At 45.9% G+C, this 22,873-nt stretch overlaps 3 protein-coding genes across 3 annotated transcripts; 1 reads left to right on the forward strand and 2 right to left on the reverse strand.

The window, feature by feature from the left end:
* Positions 1-2,173: 2,173 nt before the first annotated feature.
* On the reverse strand, positions 2,174-9,333 carry LOC112214650 (sal-like protein 3). Its single transcript, XM_024373558.1, has 3 exons — positions 8,982-9,333; positions 3,861-7,204; positions 2,174-3,648 (listed from the first exon to the last, which is right to left on the reverse strand). Exons 1-3 carry the CDS (start codon positions 9,055-9,057, stop codon positions 3,514-3,516), a joined length of 3,555 nt encoding a protein of 1,184 aa, XP_024229326.1. The 5' UTR covers positions 9,058-9,333; the 3' UTR covers positions 2,174-3,513.
* A 1,727-nt stretch (positions 9,334-11,060) lies between these two features.
* Positions 11,061-13,285, forward strand: LOC112214960 (E3 ubiquitin-protein ligase CCNB1IP1). Its single transcript, XM_024373992.2, has 5 exons — positions 11,061-11,157; positions 11,438-11,736; positions 12,018-12,164; positions 12,448-12,616; positions 12,856-13,285. Exons 2-5 carry the CDS (start codon positions 11,440-11,442, stop codon positions 13,023-13,025), a joined length of 783 nt encoding a protein of 260 aa, XP_024229760.2. The 5' UTR covers positions 11,061-11,157; positions 11,438-11,439; the 3' UTR covers positions 13,026-13,285.
* Positions 13,286-13,421: 136 nt separating this feature from the next.
* ttc5 (tetratricopeptide repeat domain 5) lies at positions 13,422-19,052 on the reverse strand. The gene is made up of 11 exons (XM_024373559.2): positions 18,946-19,052; positions 18,456-18,524; positions 17,171-17,303; positions 16,522-16,733; positions 15,790-15,934; positions 15,446-15,537; positions 15,234-15,290; positions 14,990-15,136; positions 14,534-14,748; positions 14,124-14,268; positions 13,422-13,839 (listed from the first exon to the last, which is right to left on the reverse strand). Exons 2-11 carry the CDS (start codon positions 18,516-18,518, stop codon positions 13,720-13,722), a joined length of 1,329 nt encoding a protein of 442 aa, XP_024229327.1. The 5' UTR covers positions 18,519-18,524; positions 18,946-19,052; the 3' UTR covers positions 13,422-13,719.
* Between the last annotated feature and the right edge of the window lie 3,821 nt (positions 19,053-22,873).

Below are 22,873 nucleotides of genomic sequence, written 5' to 3' on the forward strand. Positions count from 1 at the left end.
TTTTAATACTTAAGTATATTTAGAACCAAATACATTTAGACTTTTCTCAAGTAGTATTTTACTGGGTGACTTTTACTTGAGTAACTTTCTATTAAAGGTATCTATACTTTTACTCAAGTATGAAAATTGGGCACTTTTTCCACCACTGATCATTGATGGTACATCGATTAAAGGCAGATATTAGCTGTCCATTAACATTAATAAAGCATTCTCAACTGATCAATATCTATAGGTAGCCTATGTCATCAAAAGTTGATCACGTAACCCCTCCACACTTGTGTGACAACTCCACACGTTTCCTCTCAAACCCAACCACCATCCCTGCATCCCTTTCCAACTCCACATGTTTCCTCTCAAACCCAACCACCACCCCTGCATCCCTTTCCAACTCCACACGTTTCCTCTCAAACCCAACCACCACCCCTGCATCCCTTTCCAACTCCACACGTTTCCTCTCAAACCCAACCACCATCCCTGCATCCCTTTCCAACTCCACACGTTTCCTCTCAAACCCAACCACCATCCCTGCCTCCCTTTCCAACTCCACACGTTTCCTCTCAAACCCAACCACCATCCCTGCATCCCTTTCCAACTCCACACGTTTCCTCTCAAACCCAACCACCACCCCTGCATCCCTTTCCAACTCCACACGTTTCCTCTCAAACCCAACCACCACCCCTGCATCCCTTTCCAACTCCACACGTTTCCTCTCAAACCAAACCACCATCCCTGCATCCCTTTCCAACTCCACACGTTTCCTCTCAAACCCAACCACCATCCCTGCATCCCTTTCCAACTCCACACGTTTCCTCTCAAACCCAACCACCATCCCTGCATCCCTTTCCAACTCCACACGTTTCCTCTCAAACCCAACCACCATCCCTGCATCCCTTTCCAACTCCACACGTTTCCTCTCAAACCCAACCACCACCCCTGCATCCCTTTCCAACTCCACACGTTTCCTCTCAAACCCAACCACCACCCCTGCATCCCTTTCCAACTCCACACGTTTCCTCTCAAACCCAAACCACCATCCCTGCATCCCTTTCCAACTCCACACGTTTCCTCTCAAACCCAACCACCATCCCTGCATCCCTTTCCAACTCCACACGTTTCCTCTCAAACCCAACCACCATCCCTGCATCCCTTTCCAACTCCACACGTTTCCTCTCAAACCCAACCACCATCCCTGCATCCCTTTCCAACTCCACACGTTTCCTCTCAAACCCAACCACCATCCCTGCATCCCTTTCCAACTCCACACGTTTCCTCTCAAACCCAACCACCATCCCTGCATCCCTTTCCAACTCCACACGTTTCCTCTCAAACCCAACCACCATCCCTGCATCCCTTTCCAACTCCGCTTGTTTGATTGAGACATGTCTCTGTCTCATTCCCAACGCATGTGGACAAACTTCTCACACATGGCTTCTTTTCAGCCCTTTGTCTCTTTCCCCTTTCTGCTCCCAAATTCCTCTCCTTGGTTACCGGTTGTCATGGTTTTAGGAGCCCCAGCTAGTGGGAAGGGTGGTTGGAGGATTAAGGCGGCCATTTTGGAGACAGCTGGCCCAGGTCTCTGTGTGTGCTGCCCCCTGTCCCGCTCACTGTCGCTTGGGGGGGGGGCTATCATTGTGTAAGGATTAAAGCTTCCTATGTGTCAGACTATTACACTGGGAGGGGGAGGACAGAGAGAGAGGGAAAATGAAAGAGAAAATGAAAGAGGGTGAGTATGAAAGAGAGTATGACAGAGAGAAAGAAGGGGGGTGAGGGGGGCCTCTACAGCTGCACTTTCAATCACACAAGCACTGATTATCCCTTTCACACACACACAGGCACGCACGCACACACACACACACACACCCCCTAGAACCACCGAGGAACTGAAACATACAAAAAGAAAGTGAGGCCAAAAAAGGCAGAATAAGTAGATGGCTATAGCGTCCAGTCAAAGGAACTGTGAGACAGAGCCAGACATACAGAGCGGTGAGACAAACAGCGAGACAGAGCACACTCCGACATACAGAACATGTTGACATGCAAACAGAATACTTAAACAGATAGATGAATAGTCTGCGACCAGCTATACTGAGACAGACAGAGTGATAAACAATATACACAGACAGACAACCAAAAAGCTATGTTTTTACCATCAGAAGTATTTTATTTTCTGTTTTTGACATTTAAAAAAATATGGGAAGCACGTGTTATCATCATAACTACAAAAAAACAATGGTTGGGAAAAAACATACGAAGGCAAAATAAAGTAGTAAAACTAAACTGATCTAATGTAGGACACAGAGCAGAGAATTTCTGCAGGGCAGAAAACTTGAACTCTCAAGTGCTTTGAGAGAGAGAGGGAGAGGAGGTAAGAGGGAACAGCAGGGAGGGTGAGAGGGAAGAGGAGGAGAGAAAGAGAAGAGGAAAGAGACAACAGACACGGAGGGATGAGGTTATCCATCTGACATAGTTCCTCCTGGTCCTCGGGAGGTTCAGTTGATTTATACACCAGTTTCTGCTATACTTCAACACCAGCCTGGTACCAAAACTTCACAACAGTGAAACATAACACAATCTATTTGGCTGTCAGGCTACTTCTGTATGTCCCTGTGCAGATATATCCAATAAATTATGGATAAACCAATTACAATCACTGATATAAGTCATCATTGTTCATTTCTCAGGTTCCTGCTGTATGGTCACTCACAACAGCAGGAACCAGGATTGCCAAAATACATTGTATATACGGACTGGTCAATGTAACGCTATCATGATCACCATCATAATCTCTTGTTTCAATGGATGTATAGACAGTAGTGTACACAGTCAGTGCAACTCCATTGAAACATCAGTACAGCAGCAAGACAGTTTAAAAAGTCAGTAAAAAAAGAACTACAAATAGTAACAGGGTTAATATATACACGGAAACGGCCACTACTACGGCGGCCTGTTTTGGTATGGAGATCGTACCATAGATCCTAAAGAGTGAAAACACATTTTTCTCCTCCCACTTCATCCCCAAAATTCAAATGTGAATGTCATTCATATGTTTGACTAGAACTAGCTGCTCTCTAAAACATACATCCCTGCGCATCTATTCAATTGCGATCCAACACACATAACGACACTGGTTGCCGTTACACTACGAGACAATTCTGTGACATCATGTGGTCAATAAGGCCTCGTTGTGTTCTTTGAGATAGTGATATCGTAACCATGCCGACTGAGTTAAAACTTCACAACAATCTAACCTTCTACTATAGACAAAATAGACCCAACTGACTAGTACCAAAACTACACAGAATTAAAATCAATCATTCTAGAATCAATTCTAATTATATGAAGAAAATACATTCCCTTGTCAGGGCCTTAGAAAAAACTGACTGATGCCATTAAGCAGCCAATCATGTCTTTTTACTCAGTAGTGTCCACAGGTTTCTCTGCTTCCTTCCCAGATGCAGCAGTGATTGGCTGATTCTCTAAGGTAACACGTTTCTCAGGAGCTTTGGCCAATCGTTACTTTTCATCCTCCTTTCCATTTGCTGAGACCGAACTCGGATCCTCCGTAGTGTCATTGTCATTGGTCAGGGTGGCGGGAGGAGGAGTCTCGGTGGGAACGTTGGTCAACACAGGGTGTGTCTTCATGTGTCCCTGTTGATGGAAACAGAACATAACTTTAATTAGAATATGTTTGCTAACATAACACAAACAAACACAGTAAAACATTCGAAAGAGTGATTTGCACCATACTATTTTCATTTTCCAACCTCAAGAATCAAAAGTTAGCTTCTGTCAAGTGTTCTGTATATCCATAAGAACATATAGTACTACTACATTCTATCCTTCTCTTATGCTTTTCAGACCTTTAATCCACTGCGACTGGCGTATGCCTTCCCACACAGGGTGCAGGAGTAGGGTTTGGAGGGCGTTGAGGCTGGGGTGGCTAGCTGGGAGGCCTCTGGTTCCTCTGGAGCCCTGTCACTCTCCTCTGTGGAGCTAGCGGTCTGCTTCTCTCTCTCAGGCCCCTCGACCGATGAGGTTTCTCCGGATTCTGTGCTCTCACTTGCCCCTTCAAGTGGGTCTGTCTCCCCTTCAGGACTGGGCTCCGGTGGGGTGATACTGGGGGACTGGGCTGGCTCTGAAGCTGCTTCAGGGCTGGCAGGAGGGGTGAGCGTGGGTGAAGGGTTGAGGGTGGCAGGGGATTTTGGGGTGGAATCAGATTCAGGACTGGAGATGAGTCCATCTGGAGAGTTAGTCGGGTTCACTGTGGTTGAGCCAGAGCCATTGATGAGCCCTCCTGACCTACTACCATCAGTATCCAAAGCTGGTCTAGAGACACAGAGGGCAAGAGGGATGTTTTCCTCCTCCTCTTCCTCACCATTCCCCACTGAGGCTGGCAAGGAGCTGGTCAAGGATGTCTTGGGTAGACTAATTGGGCTGGCGTTCGAAAGGTCAGCTGGGGAGTCTTGCAAGTCTTCCAGAGAGGCTGCAGATGGGCCGGAGTCTGACTCAGATCTTTCCCCCAGGAGCATGGGGTCTTCTGGGGAGGGATTATGGGTCAGAGGTGGGCTAATGCTGTCCGTGGAGGGCGAGGGTTCACACTCCCCCTCTATAGGTGGGCTCGGGTCAGCTGCCTGGGATTGCTTGGTAGCCGGACCTCCGAAGTCTAAGCTGCTGACCAGCGAGTCAGGGTTAGAGATGGAGCTGGTCATTTTTAAAGCCAGGGGGTGCAGGCCTTGGAGGCTGGAGGGTTTGGATGGAGAGGCTGTGGTCATTTGGCCCAGATCTTCTTGGGTCATATCTGTACCTTCCTCCCCCTCTCCCCCTGGGGGTATCTGGCCCCCCAGGTGCATGCGGATGTGGTGCTGCAGCACCAGGGCATTGGTGAACTTGCGCGGGCACAGCGGGCAGGAGTTCTGGGTGCGGGCGTTGGGCGGGCGTGCACGGTGGGTGGCGAGGTGGGCCCTCAGGCTTCCTTTAGTGGAGAAGGAGCGTCCACACAGCTTACAGGGGAAAGGGCGTTCGCCCAGGTGGGTGGCCTGGTGGAGACTCAGGGCCCTGGGGCAGGAGAGCACCCGCAGGCACACCCCACACTGGTTAGGAGCCAGGGCAGGATTGTTGGATACAGGGAGACCCTGTCCCCGGCTGCTCACCATGGCCTCAGTGTTTGGGTTGGGGCCAAGGCCCAGGGCTGCCATCATCTCCCTGCGGTAGGCGCTGGAGCTTGTGGTCAGGTCGTGGCCGTGGGTTTCCCCGTTTGAGGAGCCGTCTGCTGGGCCGCAGGAGGAAAACTGGCCCCCGCCCTGGGGCTGCTTCTCCAACTTCTGGACCAGTCGCTGCAACTTGGAGGTGTCGGAGGTTTGAGTGAAGGAGGTGGTGGAGGAGGAGGACGGGGAGGAAGTGGGGAGTTTAGGATAGGGAGGGAAGGGAAGCTGAGTGTGGGGGGAGGTGAGGTGGGAGGTAGAGGGGTGGGTCCCCGGGGAACGGAGGAGGGCGAGGTGGTGGGGCGAGGGTCCTCCGGGGAAAAGGATTTTGGGGAAGTGGGCCAGCTGGGAGTAGGGGGAGCCTGGGTGGAGGGCGGAGTGTGGAGGGGTGTTCTCATCAAACCTCTGCTGCTTCGCCCCTTTGAACTGGCTACCCATGGAGGATGAGGATGATGGCGGTAACACACTACCTGAGGCGCTGCCTGCTGCAGCAGAGGCCCTGTTCAGCTGTAAAAGGGAGTGAGCCGTGGACAACAGTGCCATATCCATACTGGGTGGCATAGGTATAGAGGAAGGGGAGGGGCGAGGAGATGCCCCGGAAAGGAAACCGAGCGCCATTCCCTCCGTCATTCCTTTCACGCCTCCGAACGGCGGCTCCTCGTCTTCTGCCCGGCGCTTCCTACGTCTCTGGCCGGTGAGGGCAGCGACGGGAGCAGGGCTGGGCTGCTCCAGAGCCGGGGGGAGGAGCGAGAGCGACAGCTCAGGGTTCTGCTCGCGGTGACGCAGGAAGTGGGCCTTGAGGTTCCCGCGGGTGGTAAAGCGACTGAGGCAGACGGGACAATGGTAGGGCCTCTCACCCGTGTGGGAGCGCAGGTGGATCTGTAGCGAGGAATCACTGCTCAAGACCTTCCCACAAAACTTACAGGCATGCTGAGGACGTCCTGCTGAGGACAAGGACCCCAGGGAGGAGCTGGACTGCAGCAGGTGGTCCTGGGAGTGGCTGGAGGTGGGGAGTGGTGGCGTGGGGAAGCTGACCCCGTTGCTGTGGCCAAAGGGGGAGGTGTTGGAGGATTTCTCGTGGAGATAGTGCGGGGGGAGACCCAGGGACAGAGGATGCATGGAGGAGACTATCGAGGAGCTCCAAGTGGTGGAGGAAGAGGATGAGGGTGAGGTAGAGGAGTTTGGGGCTCTGCTCCCATTAGTGTGAGAGGAGAGGCTGGGCTTGGACACAGTGAGCTGGGGGAGGAGGGAGGGGAGGCCGGCCAGGAGAGGGGAGGCTGAGGATTTGACAGGGGCAGAGCAGGGATGATGTGGTGGGGAGGGGGATCCTGCTGTAGGTATTTGGTTCTTCTCTCCACTACCAGCCTGGGAGGTGTCTTGGGTATAGATGGCCCCTCCTAACCGGAGGACATGCCTACAGATCTCCTCAGTCATCTGCATCTGGTGGATCTGCCTCTGCTGCAGCACCCTCAGCTCCTCCAGGAGCACAGCCAGGGTCGGTGGCACCTGGATCTGGCCTAGCCCTGGCACCAGGGGGCTGGAGCCATTCTGATGCCCAGGACTGGTGCTCTCCCGGCAGGGAGGGAGGCTAGACGAGGAGGAGGACAAGGAGGAGGTAGTGATGGTGGCAGAGCTGCCCATCTGTGGTGAGGTCATAGTGGCGTGGGAGTGGGCCTGATGGGAGAGGGGATGGCCCGATGTCTGATTGAGGTTGAGTGGCAGGGATTGGGTCTGGGAGGATAAAGAGGGGTGAGGGAAGTCTGGAGAGAGGGATGAGTGGGTGTTGGGAAGAGAGGTGGTGTAGGGGGCGATGTGGCTGGGCCAGTGGGGGGGCGGAGAGCTTTCGCTGGGGAGGGAGGGTGCGTGGAGACCCCCGGGGGATGGCCGCGGGGCCAGGGGGGGCTGTCGGCCTTCGAGCGAGGTGGGGGAGGACGAGGAGGACCCAGATGAGGTCAGTTCTGAGCCCAGAGACATGGACGGTGACTTTGCTGACAGCTGGTCATCTATGGACAGAGAGAGAAACAGAAGGATTAGGACTGGTACCTTTTCATCCCTTTATTCAACCAAATGAAAAGTTCAGTTTCATGATCAAATTGTTGATGTTAAGTCCTCATAAGAACCATGAAAGACAGGGTGCGAGCCTCATTCTTTATGGAAGTGAAGTGGGAGCTCAAAGTAAATCTATAAATCCTAACTTTTAACTGTAATCATCGATTACAACAATTGCTAATGTTTCCATATTAAATTCAAGCTTAAAGCTTCAGTCTTCTCATGTAAAGCAATGCATTAGAAAATATTGATATTGTAGTTTACAAACATGCCGAGAGTCACAGTCTTTCCCCTTACATTATCTTGTCTTCTGTCCACTCTATTTCTTTCCTGAGGAAAACTCTCCAAACATCTTCTGACAACACAAACCACCTTGTTGCTATGGCAACATGTTTAAAAGGACAATGGCCATAGCCAGGAAAACCCATAACCCCTTCTAACCCGCCCCTCACTCCAGCAGTTCACGTCTTTCATCTCCCTATTCACCCTTCCCCCCTGACGTCACATCAGGGGTCAGAGGTCGGGACACGCTAAGAGTTCTGGGCACTGTCCAGAGGCTTGTGATTGGTCTGCTCCTCAGATCTTTAGAGCTCTGGGGTCAAATTCTTTCAGAATCTTGAGCAGAGTGAGAAAGAGAGAGAAACAAAAGAAGGGGGGGTGGACAATGGAAAGACAAACTAACTATTCCCTCCTAGAGGGATAGTGATGGTATTAATGACTGTACTACTGCTGCCAAATAGTCCGCTTTGGTTCTTTTCGCAGAATTAAAGGTGTTCAAAACCAGTCCCTTTGAAACAAGTTCCTCGCTGTGGAAATTTACCTGCAGAAGTTCTAAGAAGTAATTCGTATTTTTAAAGTGTGTTTGTGCAGCAAATGCAATTCAATTGAAGGTACATGCACTCTGCATTCTACCCCCTTTGAATTTTACACACTGAGCACCCCCCAACTGGGTAGGTGTATACAGTCAGTAGAATTGGGGGTAGAGAGGGAAGCATTCAGCAGTGAGCATTCAGGGGGGGGCAAGGAGGAAATGAAACATGAGGGAGAAAAGCATGGAGAGAAGAAGAGAACGCGGATAGAGATTAATCTTTACCAAAAAAGACCCCTCCTCCACCCACGGATCCAGCCTCATTGTTGGTGGATAGGGAGACTTTCCTCTAAGTAATGAAAGACCTCCAGTAGTCATTCTGAGCAGACTGCTAGTTTCCTGGAGGACTAAGCATCACAGGAAAATGGCCACAGATGGATGTTACCATCCAGATCACAGGGACAAGTTGGAGCTCATACCTGGAGCTCTACCCTACTGGGGCCCATTGCAGAGCTAAAGCAGACTGAGCAATCCACCAAACTCTCATTTATTGCAAGAGGCAATGGCTTTTTGTAAATATAAAATATGCAAACATAAAACACAGACATACACAGATCAAGTTATGATGATTGATCACCTGAGTAAAACGACTTTCTAGATGTGAAAAGAAATATGTGAGGAGGAATTGACATATATAAAGTGCATCTATATTAAAATAAACAACCTGTAACTTTAGGGATTTTAAATCATGTTTCTCCACCTTATCTAACGTTACCTTATTAAACCCGATTGATCACCATTATAGTTGTAAATTACAACTTGTAACTTTAGTTGTTGCTTCATTCATTCATAGAACTATAGGGAATATCATAGGAATAAAAACATACGCATGCCTTAGAATACCCATAATAAACTTTTCTCACCGTGCGATAGTAACCGCGTGCCCCCCGGGTCCGAGTTAACAAGTTGCTGGGGTCGTTTCTGCTTCCGGCGTGACATGATTCACGAGGAGACGGAAAGAAAGGGGGCATCAGCCGATTAAACAGCACTGGCCACTTTAACCACTTGTAGGCTTCGAGTTCCAGAATCGGTCAAAACTCAAATTTCAGGAAAATGTGAATGTCCAGTCTGCATCTAGATTACGTTATCGAATGTTTATCCCTTGCACGTAAGAAAACAAAGAGAGGTAGAAATAGAAATCCGTATCAACGCACCGTGTCATATGAGGCTGCCGTTAGTGCGTGTGGCTGTTTTTCTAAAATCGTCTCTCGCTCTCCAAACTTGCCCAATTTGTGGCGCCCCCACCCCCGCTCCCTTGCATACACATAGCCTACGCAGGCACACATAATAACATGCACACACACACATACAATCTCTTCGTGCTCCTCACTGCTATTTGCATTTCAATGGCGCGGAACACCGACTCCCTGGTTTTCCCTTTTCTCTCTATATTCCCTTCACGCCATCACTAAACTCTCAATCAAATATCATCATAAAGGTGTTAAAATCCACATGAATAAATCAAATATATGACTTTACTTGTTGCATGCTGTTTGAACCCATTCAACTACAATTTATTGACGAACTTTGAAATGTTGCCTAGTTTCCTGGACCATTATTTTGGCACAACATTTGGAAGAATTAAGTGATAGCAAATGTTTGTACTAGCCTTTGTAAATAAGTTAATAAATAACCAAATCAGAATCCTTATCAAACACACGAAATACTGATTATATTTGTGGTAGCTAAATTATACTAGTTTACTCTACAAGTGGTCAAGAGACTGGGAAATAATAATAGCCTTATCATTGCAATATAGGTGATCATTATGTGCTAATTATTCACGGAGAGGGCAAGAGGGATCATATAGGCCAACCATTGCAGAATGAATGAGCACATTTGCACACAGATTTACATATGGCTAATTATCAACAAAGAGGTGGTGTGAGACTGTTGAAGCAGTTCCATCCATTCCGCATCAGAACATGCATGTGTTCCATTCCATGTCACTCTACACACACCCCCCTCTACCAGTGTCCTGGTGCGCAGGCAGAGCTTTATTTAAAAGGCAAAGAATAGATGGGAATCTACGACAATGGCGCACTGGACACAGTTGAGTGAGCACCTCTTCTCTCTCACTATGAACCCCCGGATCCAGTGCTGCTCCAGCACAATGCCCTCTTTCACCCCCCGCCTTTACTCCTGTACCACGTGGAGGAGGGATAAAAAAAAAGAGAGAGAGAGAAAAGGGACCCTTTTTAAGTAGGTGTCTCGCATACATGTCCCACTCAATACATGGCGGACAGGAATGAACAGCAAAAGGCTGGTTAAATGGAACCAAAATAATTAATCTCACCTCATTTGTTCACATCGTATATAGACTTGTTTCTACTGTATTATTGACTGTATGTTTGTTTTACTCCATGTGTAACTCTGTGTCGTTGTATGTGTCGAACTGCTTTGCTTTATCTTGGCCAGGTCGCAATTGTAAATGAGAACTTGTTCTCAACTTGCCTACCTAGTTAAATAAAGGTGAAATAAATAAATACAAATAAAAATAGCATGGTAAATACAATGATTGTACAAAGATGTGTGAGGATTAAACCAATGCCAAGTAAATAAAAAGCATAGCATCAACCTGTATAAAAAAATAATAAAGTATTCCAAACATGAATAGGCAAAACGTTACCAAAACTTTCACTAGTAAAAATGGATGCCCTTTCAAATCACATGTTATTTGTCACATGCACCGAATACAACAGGTGTAAACCTTACAATAATACAATGCTTACTACAAGCCCTTTACAAACAATGCATTATTTTACCAACAACGCAGAACTCAATAAAAACGTTTAATTATCCTTCCATGTTATTATTAAGGAATATATTTAACTTTAGTTTTGACTACATAAGTCAACGAGTAATACCTATTTTATTACGTCTATAATAAAGGACTTATTTGATTGGTCCCTTGAAATTTCTAGCAAACCAATCAGAATTTTCATTCGAGCCCGCTTCAAAGACATGTACTGTAGCTAGCTAGTAAACCTTTAGCATCAAAACATTCCTCAAACGTCCTACTTTTGCCCAATTAAACAGGCAAGTTTGTTGAACCCATTGAGTATCGTACACAGCTACATTTTTATAGTTGTAGCTAGCCACTAATTTCAGAAAGAAATGTTAGAACTAACGTTACAGGTATTTGTAGTAGCAGTATGACAGTTAGCTAGCATGCTAGTATGCTAAGGATGGCAGAGGTTGGATGTTGCATACCTTGTATTGAGACACGTTACATCATCAACGAAACTTTACATCATCAACCTCTGTGGGTGAAGTGAGTGTCTGTGAAGTTTCACCAAGTTGTTCTTGTCCCCGACAGCCATGTCTATGTGCGACGACACTCTGCTCTGCAACTACCCAAAGTGTCGGGCGAAGCTGTGTGGGTTCGCCTGGGTCACAGCTTGCTCTCACGCCTTCTGTGACCAACATGGATCCGGAGAGTTCAGCCGCTCCCCGGCAATATGCCCGGCCTGCTCCTCTGCACTCTCGGGAAAGCTGGACATCGTGCGCACTGAGCTGTCGCCATCTGAGGAGTACAAGGCCATGGTGTTGGCGGGACTGAGGCCAGAGACAGTGCTGGACATAAGCGCCCGTGCCCTGGCTTTCTGGACTTACCAGGTATGTCAGTGTGTTGCCTATGACATTCACAGTATGTAATTACTCCATTGTTTATGTCAGGCCTGGTCCAGGAGACCCTCCGGGTATGCAGGCTTTTGTTCCAGCCTGGTACTAACACACTTGATTCTACTGATCAAACCAAGCCTGCACACCCTGTGGGTCCCCAGGACAAGGGATGAAGGACACAATTGAAGAAATGGGAGTGTCAAATCTATCTTACACCTTCTCATGGTGTGTGTGCACTTGTGTCCGACATGTGTGTGCATGTGTGTGTGTTGCAGGTGCACCAGGAGCGTATGTTCCAGGAGTACAGTCTGTCCCGGGCCGAGGGTCAGGTGAAACAGATGGAGAAGGTGCTGACCCAGCAGAACCAGAGCAGAGAGCTGGAGCTCAATGCCATGAGAGGGGAGGTCACCTCACTGAAGAAGGTACCACCTTTACGTCACATCAGACCCTGGAGTGGGCAAGCTTAGTCTCCTATTGGGTGCAGGCTTTTGTTCCATTTGCTCACTCACACCTGATTCAACTCATCACAATTAGTGCTGCTCGGCCAGAACAAATGCCTTGCACCCAGCAACCCACTGTGGTCCTTCACCACCCGAAATGAATGCTCAGCCCTAACCATAACCCAATCACTTTTATTTAGCCTTCTTATACTCTACCTCGTTATCGCCCTCCATCTCCTTGGGATCCCTCTCTCGTCTCTTTCAGGTGATGGAGGAGTACAAGAGGAAGTACAGTGAGGTGTCAGAGCGTCTGATGGAGAGGAACAGACAGTACCAGAAGCTACAGGGGCTCTATGACTCGCTGAGGCTACGCAACATGGTGGTGGGGGACAGAGAGGCACCACGCCAGCCAGGACCCCCGGAGTTCAACACAGGTTAGAGAGGGAGTAGGGTCTGAATCCTGATTAGAGACGCATCTTGGAGTTCTGTCTGTGTGAAATAATGTGTGTATGTCGTTAGGAATTTGCTTGGAAGTTTGAGTTCAGCTTGCTTGTCTCAACTCAGGACTTCCCCATAGGATTGGTTAAAAACAAGGATTGGTTAAAAACAAAACGTATAAAAGAGGCGTAGAGAATACCAGGTCTGGAGATTCAACCCCTTACCCGTTTCCCAGGGGTGGTCAGGCAGCCCTCTCCCCGAGGGAGTCCTCACTTCCTGGGCATGGGCCCTGAGGGGGACAGCCGCCTTTTCTCCTCCCTGGAGCCCGATGCTGGAGCCAAGACCTTCTTCCAGTTCAGCTCTCCTGCCAGAGACAGGGGCCGGGCCTTACTCAAGAAATACTGAGACTAGAATTCCAATTCTAGAACTCCAGGATTAGAATGAATAGAATAATTGTATGTCTGAGGCAACGCTGGTTGGGTACCTGGCTGCTGGATCAATGACAGCATTATCATAGTGTAGACTGTCAGGTTATCTAAGGATGGTTTGATATTCATATTGTAGTTGCCTTTTTCTTACCCGAAGTTACTGTATCTTGACAAAATGCTCTGATACAACATTTATGTTTGCATTGCACTTATTTTGTCAATAAAATTCAGCATGACCATTGTAAGAAAGGTGTATGTTATTCTACTAAAATGTTATTTTTCACTGAAAGGTTTGATTACCTTCCAGTGAAAGAGGATCAACTATATAAAGCATGCATGTGAAATCATGTCCACATTGGAGAAAGACACAATATTTGGGGAATGGGGATGTTTGTTTTAATGTCTTGAACACATAAGCCTGACACCATTGTCATCACAATGAATTATCATATTGTAGGCAGTCATTTACAAAATCCCCCAGCCTCCCTCCCACAAAATACAAAAAAAAAAGAAATATTTATAAATATGTACAAACAGTGTATTCCTAAAGACTAACATAACAAGGATCTACTATTTACAAAACTCACACATGAAAACATTTTGAGAAAAAAAAAAGAAAAAAAAACAGGCACTCGCTCATCATGCTTCTTCCCTCCGCCGCCCTCCTCCTCTCATTCACTCTGGGGCTTGTAACTGACGGAGGCTGCAGTCTGAGCCTGGACATTCTGTCTCTTGCCATTGACGACGAGGAGTAGGGGAGAGTCCACTCGTATACTGCGGAAGTCAAACGTCTGCAGGAGGCACAGGGGAGAAGAGAGAATAGATCAGAGAATCAGAAATGTTGCGAGTATCAAGAATTGCGTTTGTTAATGTAACATCATACCTAATACAGAGAGGATTTGCATCTTTGGACAGTGCAATCACAGTTTGTATTCTAGTCCGATGCTTTGTGTATGTTTATAGCACAAGTACTGCATGTTGTTGTAGACACTGACCTGTTTTCACAATGTTATAACATTCCTATCACAAGTTGTGTGCAGTGGTCCATGTTAGCTGGAGAGAGAGAGAGACTGACCTGGTCCTTGTGGGCTACACTGTGGCGTTTGACCTGGGGCTCTGGGATGACCACTGAGTCGCCAATCAGAACACCCCAACTGTCTGCCGTGTTATAAACCATGATCACGCAGCAGGTCTCCTCACTGTCCACCATGCCAAACGTACTGGGAGAGAGAGAGAGACAGTCACATTACTGTCTATCCACCATAGAGAATGTACAGTAAGAGGACAACTCATCATAAAACTTCATGTTCAACCAAGGGAATGCACTGTATGGTATGGAGAGAAACATTCAGAATTAAGCAAAAGGACACAAAATGCTATCTATCATTATTTAAATGCATAAAGAAACATGTATGCAAGCAGACACAAAGTGCACAGCAGGTCCCACATTACAGATAGCATTCTATCACTAGAAGGTAGACTCACAAGGCCATGCGTCCCTCAGAGGCCAGGCTGAACACCACCTTGCCCAGGGCAGCCACCCCAGTGTTGTGGCCGTGTGTCAAGGCAGACAGGTTGCGGGGCTCCAGGCTCCCAACGCGGCCTGCGGGGGAGCGGAACTGAGGGGAGGAGCACGGCCCCAGGGCCGACGTGCTGAGGTTGGAGAGCATTGTCCGCAGGCGCCGGGCCTTCACCTTCCCCTGTAGGGGTGAAAGAGTAGCAGACTAACAAGTGAGAAAGAATAGTACTCTGCCACCACCTACTGGTGATTTATAACACAATTTCCTTTGCATCGGTGAATGGTAATAAGAAATGCGTTTGTATTTATTTATTGAGTTTACATCCTAGGCAGATCCCATGAACTGCTGATAGATGTAGTTTGGAGACTGATGTGCCCTGTGCAGTTTATCTATGAGAATGTGGGTGGTTCTCCTGTCCTACCTTGTTCTCTGTGAGTGCTGTGAGTTTCTCCAGGTATTCCATCAGCTGCCTCTCCCTCTCTGGAGGCTCCTCCCATGCGGGGTCCAGTGCCGCAGCCCGGCTGTACCCCCCCAGCGCAGACCCAAACATCTCCTCATACTGGAACAGCTAAAGGAGGGGACACAATCATGCATTTTTGTAATGTAATTAATGTCTCACATGCCTAGTGTAACAATCATATCAGAATATGTAAACGATGTGTTACCGTGGCTCTGTTGAAGTGTAGATCAGGGTTGGAGGTTTCTGTTCGGTCCACTTTCTCCTGAGAGAGAGAACAGAGAGGAAAGGAATTATATAGTGTTGCTGAACAACGATTATTGCCTGAGAATTAAATTGACTTGCCCATACTGTCCAGTCAGGCTTTTGTAAAAAAAAAACAACCCAGTTTGGTGTGCGTGTGTGGACATAATAACTCACAGCCTGTGCATAGGCACTCAGAGCCTGTTGAGACATCTGTGGATTCTGTCCGCAGGTGAAGAACAGGGAGATGTAGGCGTTTCCTAGGATGTCTGTCAAAAAAATGCCAATAACTCAATGTTCCACTCACATTCAGCACTAGAAGACATTCTTCTCATACCAGTCATTTACATAAATGCTGATCTTTTATCCTCTCTTTTGAGAATGTGAATTACAGCCAAAATCATTTCCCACCATGCTTAGACCCATCCACATCTCCAACGTATGTAACTGTACCCATACTCCACCCCAGTAACCCCATGTGAAATGTGAATATCTGTTACGAGACTACCCATCATACTCACACCAGGAGGTGCCGTCTGTGACGTCCAGCTGTACAGCCTGCCTGGCCATGTCCACACTCTCCAGGACCCTCTTCCCCTGCTCATCAACGCCCGGTAGCTGCCTCAGCACCATGGACAGACTGCGCAGAGACACCTTGTTCTTTTTCTGGGAGGGAGAAAATATATGTGATGAGGATAATCCAGATAAAACCAGGAAATCCACAGCCTGTGTGGTCCAGCACAATTATGCCAGATTTGGAATGGGTTCCAATAGGGCACACTGCCCTTTGACTCTTCCTCTATAGTACCCATCTTTCCATCACTGTACTCTCTTCAATAAAGCAAAAAAAATATTATAAATGGATATTGGTTTGGGGGTAGGTCAATGTAAATGATTTAGGAATAGAGGATAAAAGAGACCTTTGTGAACAAAAGATGTGAAGTTAAAAAGAGACAAAGAAAGGTGGAAACAATGGGAGAGGAAGAGCTATGGCTTGGAAGGCTGAGAGAAACAGCTGTTGTTTGTGTAGGACTAAGGCTATAACCAGTGTTGCACACTTTACATGCATTCTATTCATGTTATCCTCTCAGCAAGGCTCTACTGAATACTTTATTCTCAACACAATAACAGTACCACGACACTGACATCGCTCTCTCCAGTTAACCTTAAGAGCTTTGCGATTCCTGCAGTCTATAAATTAAATAACGCGCAGCTACGCAAATAAAATGTATAACTACTGTATTGTTGCTAACCTGCTGCAGGGCTCCAGTGAAACAAGTCTTGGCGGTGGTCAGGTCTCCTTTCTTCCAGTACTGCTCCCCCAGGATATTCCAGCCCTCCACCAGCCCAGGTTCCAGCTTCACAGCCCTGGACAGGCACTCCTCGGCGGTGGTGCTAAACTCTGGTGCCACCCCCAGGCAGCGGCCCCGCAGCAGCAGGAACTCAGCGCTGTGCTTATACGACTCTGGAGAAGACAGAGAGATTATTCTGTAGTCAATTGAATTATTTTGTGTTTGAAGATGTAACCCCACATATTAGATATCAAATGGAGGCAAAGCTCAACTCAATGAGCACTGAGCTTATGTAACCTCGTCCCCAGGCTCAATTGCTACTGTATGAGAGAGCTGGCTGGTGGACGACAACAGCGCTTACAAGACTAGATGAGATGGGTGGACACAAATAGTCTTAGTTATGTAAGTCATCGATGAATACATAATGCATAAAGACATTCCTCTCCAGTCAGGCAAGTGAGGACTGAATAGTGCAGTAAACTATATGTGTAGCTAAACATTGAAATGCCAAATGGATACAAAGCTATCATGCAAAATGTCAGTATATTATTTTTTACATGTGTAGTTACTAAATCACAGCACACCTTCCTTTTCTGTTCTGTCATCTCACCTTCTTTCTCCCTAAGCTTCGTTAGAGTCTTCTCCATCTCCTGTGCCACATCACTCTGTTTCCTCCCTGCATCCTCCACACTGTGAGTCTCAAAGTAATGATCCCGAAAATGATACAACTCATCCACTAGTTCCTGACCCAGAAACAGAGATGGAAACTGGTATTGATACCATGGTATTGATACCAGAGAAAGAAACTAGATGCATGATTAGAGGCAGATGATGATGCAAGAATATGATTTTGCAATGTGTTTCTGAATAGGACTGGACTGCAAATTGACTTGATGAGGCTAGGATCCTTGCATGAGTGGGTGCATGCATGCTCATTGGCAATGAGGGATCCATTACATTACACATAAGAGTTATTGGAAGAAGGCGTCTTCTGTAAGAGTGAGTTTTATTAAGAGCCCCAACGAACATCAACATGCATGTATGGTGTTGAAAGCAAAGGACCGTATCAGTGAGAAAGTTTTCATTGATACACGCCTTTATAGGGTTAGTGTTCCCACAGATCGGATATCCATGTTACAGTAGACAGACAGAAGACAGAGGGACAACCTGTGCTAATTAGCTATTTGGCATGCCCCCGAACACCTGTGTAATGGAAGAAGGCTGCCAGAAATGTGTTGTCACTGAAAAATACTGTCGGCTACAACTGTGATAAAGCCGTTTAAAACATCGATATGAAAGTAAAAGGGCTTTATGTTTCTAAAACTGTATCACCATTTAGAATCGATTCACGTTAAGATGGAGTATTTGGTTGCTTTATCTGCCAGATGCCGTATCAATATAAGGTCCTGACCTTGGACCTTAAGAAGTAACGATAGGCTCTTTAAAAAATACACCTTGGTCTATGAGGTATGATGACGCAGCAAGTTTAGCTAGCTAACTTATTTGGCTGCATCATGGCTAGCTGTCTAACGTTAGCAAATGGAGAGAGATTGTAACTAAGAACGATGCACACCATCCAAAGCTAGCTAGCTAACGTTAACTAGCTAACTGAGGAGCTTGATGCATAAACATATAGAGAAAAATGACGGCTCGGCAGATTTAGAGACAACCAACTCGGGATAGCTAAAAACCAACCACAAACAGATTTTCGTAGATTAATGACCGTCGGTGTCAGTTGTTATAGTAACGAATCTGGAGGAGAGCGAACTAGCTACCATCAAAGGGAAGATGTTATCTGTCTAACTTTAGACAATACCTTCATTAAAACAGTCAGGTTAAGAAACCTCATGACAATATATTACATGTAGGGATTATAGCATTATCTTTTGCAATACCTTTAAAATCTGTAGGTCATCTTTCTCAGCCGCAGGATCGCCATCCTTATCCACTTCCGCCATCTTTCCCTGGTGGTTGTTGGAAGAATTCAAGAAAACTAAATTGAAAACACAGCACCTGCTGGCCTAGAGGGGTCAGCAGTAGGAGAATATTACCATATTCGTTGCTAAACAACTCTTATTTAGTGAATGTACTAAATCGAAGTTTGTATTATTATTATTTATTTTACCGCAGACTGCTAACTAATGAACTATAAATTTGGATAGTTGTTGAACAATAGACATTAAAACAAGCATTTCGCCGGAAGTGTCCCCTTTCGAACCGGAAATGTGTCCGTTTCCAAAACACATCCGTCTTCTGCTCATTTTAACAAATCTATTTATTTTAAATAGCCACGACCTAACATAACCTAAACATATTATTTCAACTACTTCTGCGAGGTGAAAAATCCTACTTGCAATAAAATCGTATGATTTCAAAAAAAGTTACCTGTTAGATGTTCCTCCAACAAGAGGGAACAATTCATGTATTGTTGTTGCCGTGTCCACACATAGCTATTGGTCCACATTATCCCGCTAAACTAACCGAGCCTGTACACTTGATAGCGGTAAATCGCTGTGTGCCGCTTAGGTCGCCCATTTCGCTTGTGGGCGTGCTGGCAGCAAGTTCAATTGTGCGTCAAAATTTCAGCGTTGCAAGTTTGTATGAAGGTCTGGTTATTAAATGGGTACATAGTTCAATAGTAATATGCTCTAAAATGCTCTGGTGACAAACACACTTTGCTGCCCAGTTGTCCACATGGCTGGGAGAACATATTCAACTAAGTCAATATGTTACATTTCAAAAATATTTTTTAAAAACGATGTATTATTAGCTAATTAGCTACAGTGCAGGGTAACTCAAATGAGCTGCTAAATGAGCTAGCTAGCTAACAACAGTTGAAGTTTACATACACCTTAGCCAAATACATTTAAACTCAGTTTTTCACAATTCCAGACATTTAATCGTAGTAAAAATTCCCTGTCTTATGTCAGTTAGGATGACCTTATTTATTTTAAGAATGTGAAATGTCAGTAATAGTAGAGTGATTTATTTCAGCTTTTATTTCTTTCATCACATTCCAAGTGGGTCAGAAGTTAACATACACTCAATTATCATTTGGTAACATTGCCTTTAAATTGTTTAACATGGGTCAAACGTTTTGGGTAGCCTTCCACAACCTTCCCACAATAAGTTGGGTGAATTTTGGCCCATTCCTCCTGACAGAGCTGGTGTAACGGAGTCAGGTTTGTAGGCCTCCTTGCTCGCGCACACTTTTTCAACTCTGTCCACAAATTTTCTATAGGATTGTGGTCAGGGCTTTGTGATGGCCACTCCAATACCTTGACTTTGTCCTTAAGCGATTTTGCCACAACTTTGGAAGTATGCTTGGGATCATTGTCCATATGGAAGACCCGTTTGCGACCAAGCTTTAACTTCCTGACTGAGATGTTGCCTCAATATATCCACATAATTTTCCTGCCTCGTGATGCCATCTATTTTGTGAAGTACACCAGTCCCTCCTGCGGCAAAGCACCCTCACAACATGATGCTGCCACCCCTGTGCTTCATGGTTGGGATGGTGTTCTTCGGCTTGCAAGCCTCCCCCTTTTCCTCCAAACATAACGATGGTCATTATGGCCAAACAGTTGTATTTTTTTTCAGACCAGAGGACATTTCTACAAAAAGTATGATCTTTGTCCATGTGCAGTTGCAAACCATAGTCTGGCTTTTTTATGGCGGATTTGGAGCAGTGGCTTCTTCCTTGCTGAGCGGCCTTTCAGGTTATGTCGATATAGGACTTGATTTACTGTGGATATAGATACTTTTGTACCTGTTTCCTCCAGCATCTTCACAAGGTCTTTTGCTGATGTTCTGGGATTGATTTGCACATTTCGCACCAAAGTACATTTCATCTTTAGGAGAAAGAATGTGTTTCCTTCTGGAGCAGTAGGGCGGCCGCGTGGTCCTATGGTGTTTATAATTGCATATTATTGTTTGTACAGATGAATGTGGTACCTTCAGGTATTTGGAAATTGATCTCAAGGATGAACCAGACTTGTGGAGGTCTACATTTTTTTCCTGAGGTCTTGGCTGATTTCTTTTGATTTTCCCATGATGTCAAGCAAAGAGGCACTGAGTTTGAAGGTAGGCCTTGAAATGAATCCACAGGTACACCTCTAATTGACTCAAATGATGTCAATTAGCCTATCAGAAGCTTCTAAAGTCATGACATCATTTTCTACAATTTTCCAAGCTGTTTAAAGGCACAGTCAACTTACTGTATGTAAACTTCTGACCCACTGGAATTGTGATACATTTCATGCATAAAGTAGATGTCCTAACTGACTTGCCAACACTATAGTTTGTGAACAAGAAATTTGTGGAGTGGTTGAAAAACAAGTTTTAATGACTCCAACCTAAGTGTATGTAAACTTCCGACTTCAACTGTATCTAGCCAACTTCACATACTGTATAGATAACTAGCTAAGTGAATGAAATATCACCATCTACCTAACTTCATATTGGGTGATAGATTGGGTCATGGGTGCACCTCAGCCACGCTCAAGGTCCTAAACGATATCTTATCCGCCATCGATTAGAAACAATACTGTGCAACCGTATTCATTGACCTGGCCAAGGCTTTCGACTCTGTCAATCACCACATCCTCATCGGCAGACTCGGTAGCCTTGGTTTCTCAAATGATTGCCTCGCCTGGTTCACCAACTACTTCTTTGATAGAGTTCAGTGTGTCAAATCGGAGGGCCTGTTGTCTGGGCCTCTGGCAGTCTCTATGGGGGTGCCACAGGGTTCAATTCTTGGACAAACTCTCTTCTCTGTATACATCAATGATGTCGCTCTTGCTGCTGGTGAGTCTCTGATCCACCTCTACGCAGACGACACCATTCTGTATACTTCTGGCCCTTCTTTGGACACTGTGTTAACAACCCTCCAGACGAGCTTCAATGCCATACAACTCTCCTTCCGTGGCCTCCAATTGCTCTTAAAACCTCTTAAGCCTACCCCCTACTTTTTCGAACATTCTGTTAAAAATCGCGCAACATTTTGGCGTCCTGCTACTCATGCCAGGAATATAGTATATGCATATGATTAGTATGTGTGGATAGAAAACACTCTCACGTTTCTAAAACTGGTTAAATCACGGCTGTGACTATAACAGAGCGTCTGTTTCATCGAAAAGCGCAGGAAAATCTGATCACTGAAAGTGGAAAAAAATATCCATGCGCCACTTCAACCCATTGTTAAAGGTGAACCGTATTAAATGAGGCCGAGGTTGCAGTACCTACAGCTTCCACATGATGTCTAGAGTCTTCTCATTTGCTTCGGATTTGATTCTTGTCGAACCGACCCAAGGGAACCGATTCCCTCCGACCTCCAGCTGGATGTATTGGTTGAGTTTTTTCCGGACATTTTTTCCAGACGACCACCTATCGAATTTACATCGCCTCCTGATGAATTTTATCGCTTATTAACGTGTACTAATACCTAAAGTTGCATTACAAAAGTATTTCGAAGTGTTTTGTGAAAGTTTATCGTCGACTTTTTAACTTTTAAAAAATGACGTTACGTTATGAAACGCTATTTTTTTCCGTTTATCACACAGTCTTCATAGATCGATATCTAGGCTATATATGGACCGATTTAATCGAAAAAAGACCCAGTATTGATTATGGGACATCAAGGAGTGCCAACAAAGAAGATCAAAGATCAAAGGTCAAAGGTAATGAATGTTTTATATTTTATTGTGCGGTTTGTGTAGCGCCGACTATGCTAATTATTTTGTTTACATCCCCTACGGGTCTTTTGGGGTGTTACATGCTATCAGATAATAGCTTCTCATGCTTTCGCCGAAAAGCATTTTAAAAATCTGACTTGGTGCCTGGATTCACAACGAGTGTAGCTTTAATTCAATACCCTGCATGTGTATTTTAATGAACGTTTGCGTTTTAACTAATACTATTAGCGTTTAGCGTAGCGCATTTGCATTTCCTGAGCTCTAGTTGGGACGTCTGCGTCTCAAGTAGGAGCAAGAGGTTTTAAATACAAGTAAAACTAAATGCATGCTCTTCAACCGATCGCTGCCTGCACCTGCCCGCCCATCCAACATCGCTACTCTGGATGGTTATGACTTAGAATATGTGGACAACTACAAATACCTAGGTGTCTGGTTAGACTGTAAACTCTCCTTCCAGACTCACATCAAACATCTCCAATCCAAAGTTAAATCTAGAATCGGCTTCCTATTTCGCAACAAAGCATCCTTCACTCATGCTGCCAAACATACCATCCTACCGATCCTCGACTTCGGCGATGTCATTTACAAAATAGCCTCCAATACCCTACTCAATAAATTGG

Source organism: Oncorhynchus tshawytscha, linkage group LG09, assembly GCF_018296145.1.
Source record: "Oncorhynchus tshawytscha isolate Ot180627B linkage group LG09, Otsh_v2.0, whole genome shotgun sequence".
Taxonomy (NCBI): domain Eukaryota; kingdom Metazoa; phylum Chordata; class Actinopteri; order Salmoniformes; family Salmonidae; genus Oncorhynchus; species Oncorhynchus tshawytscha.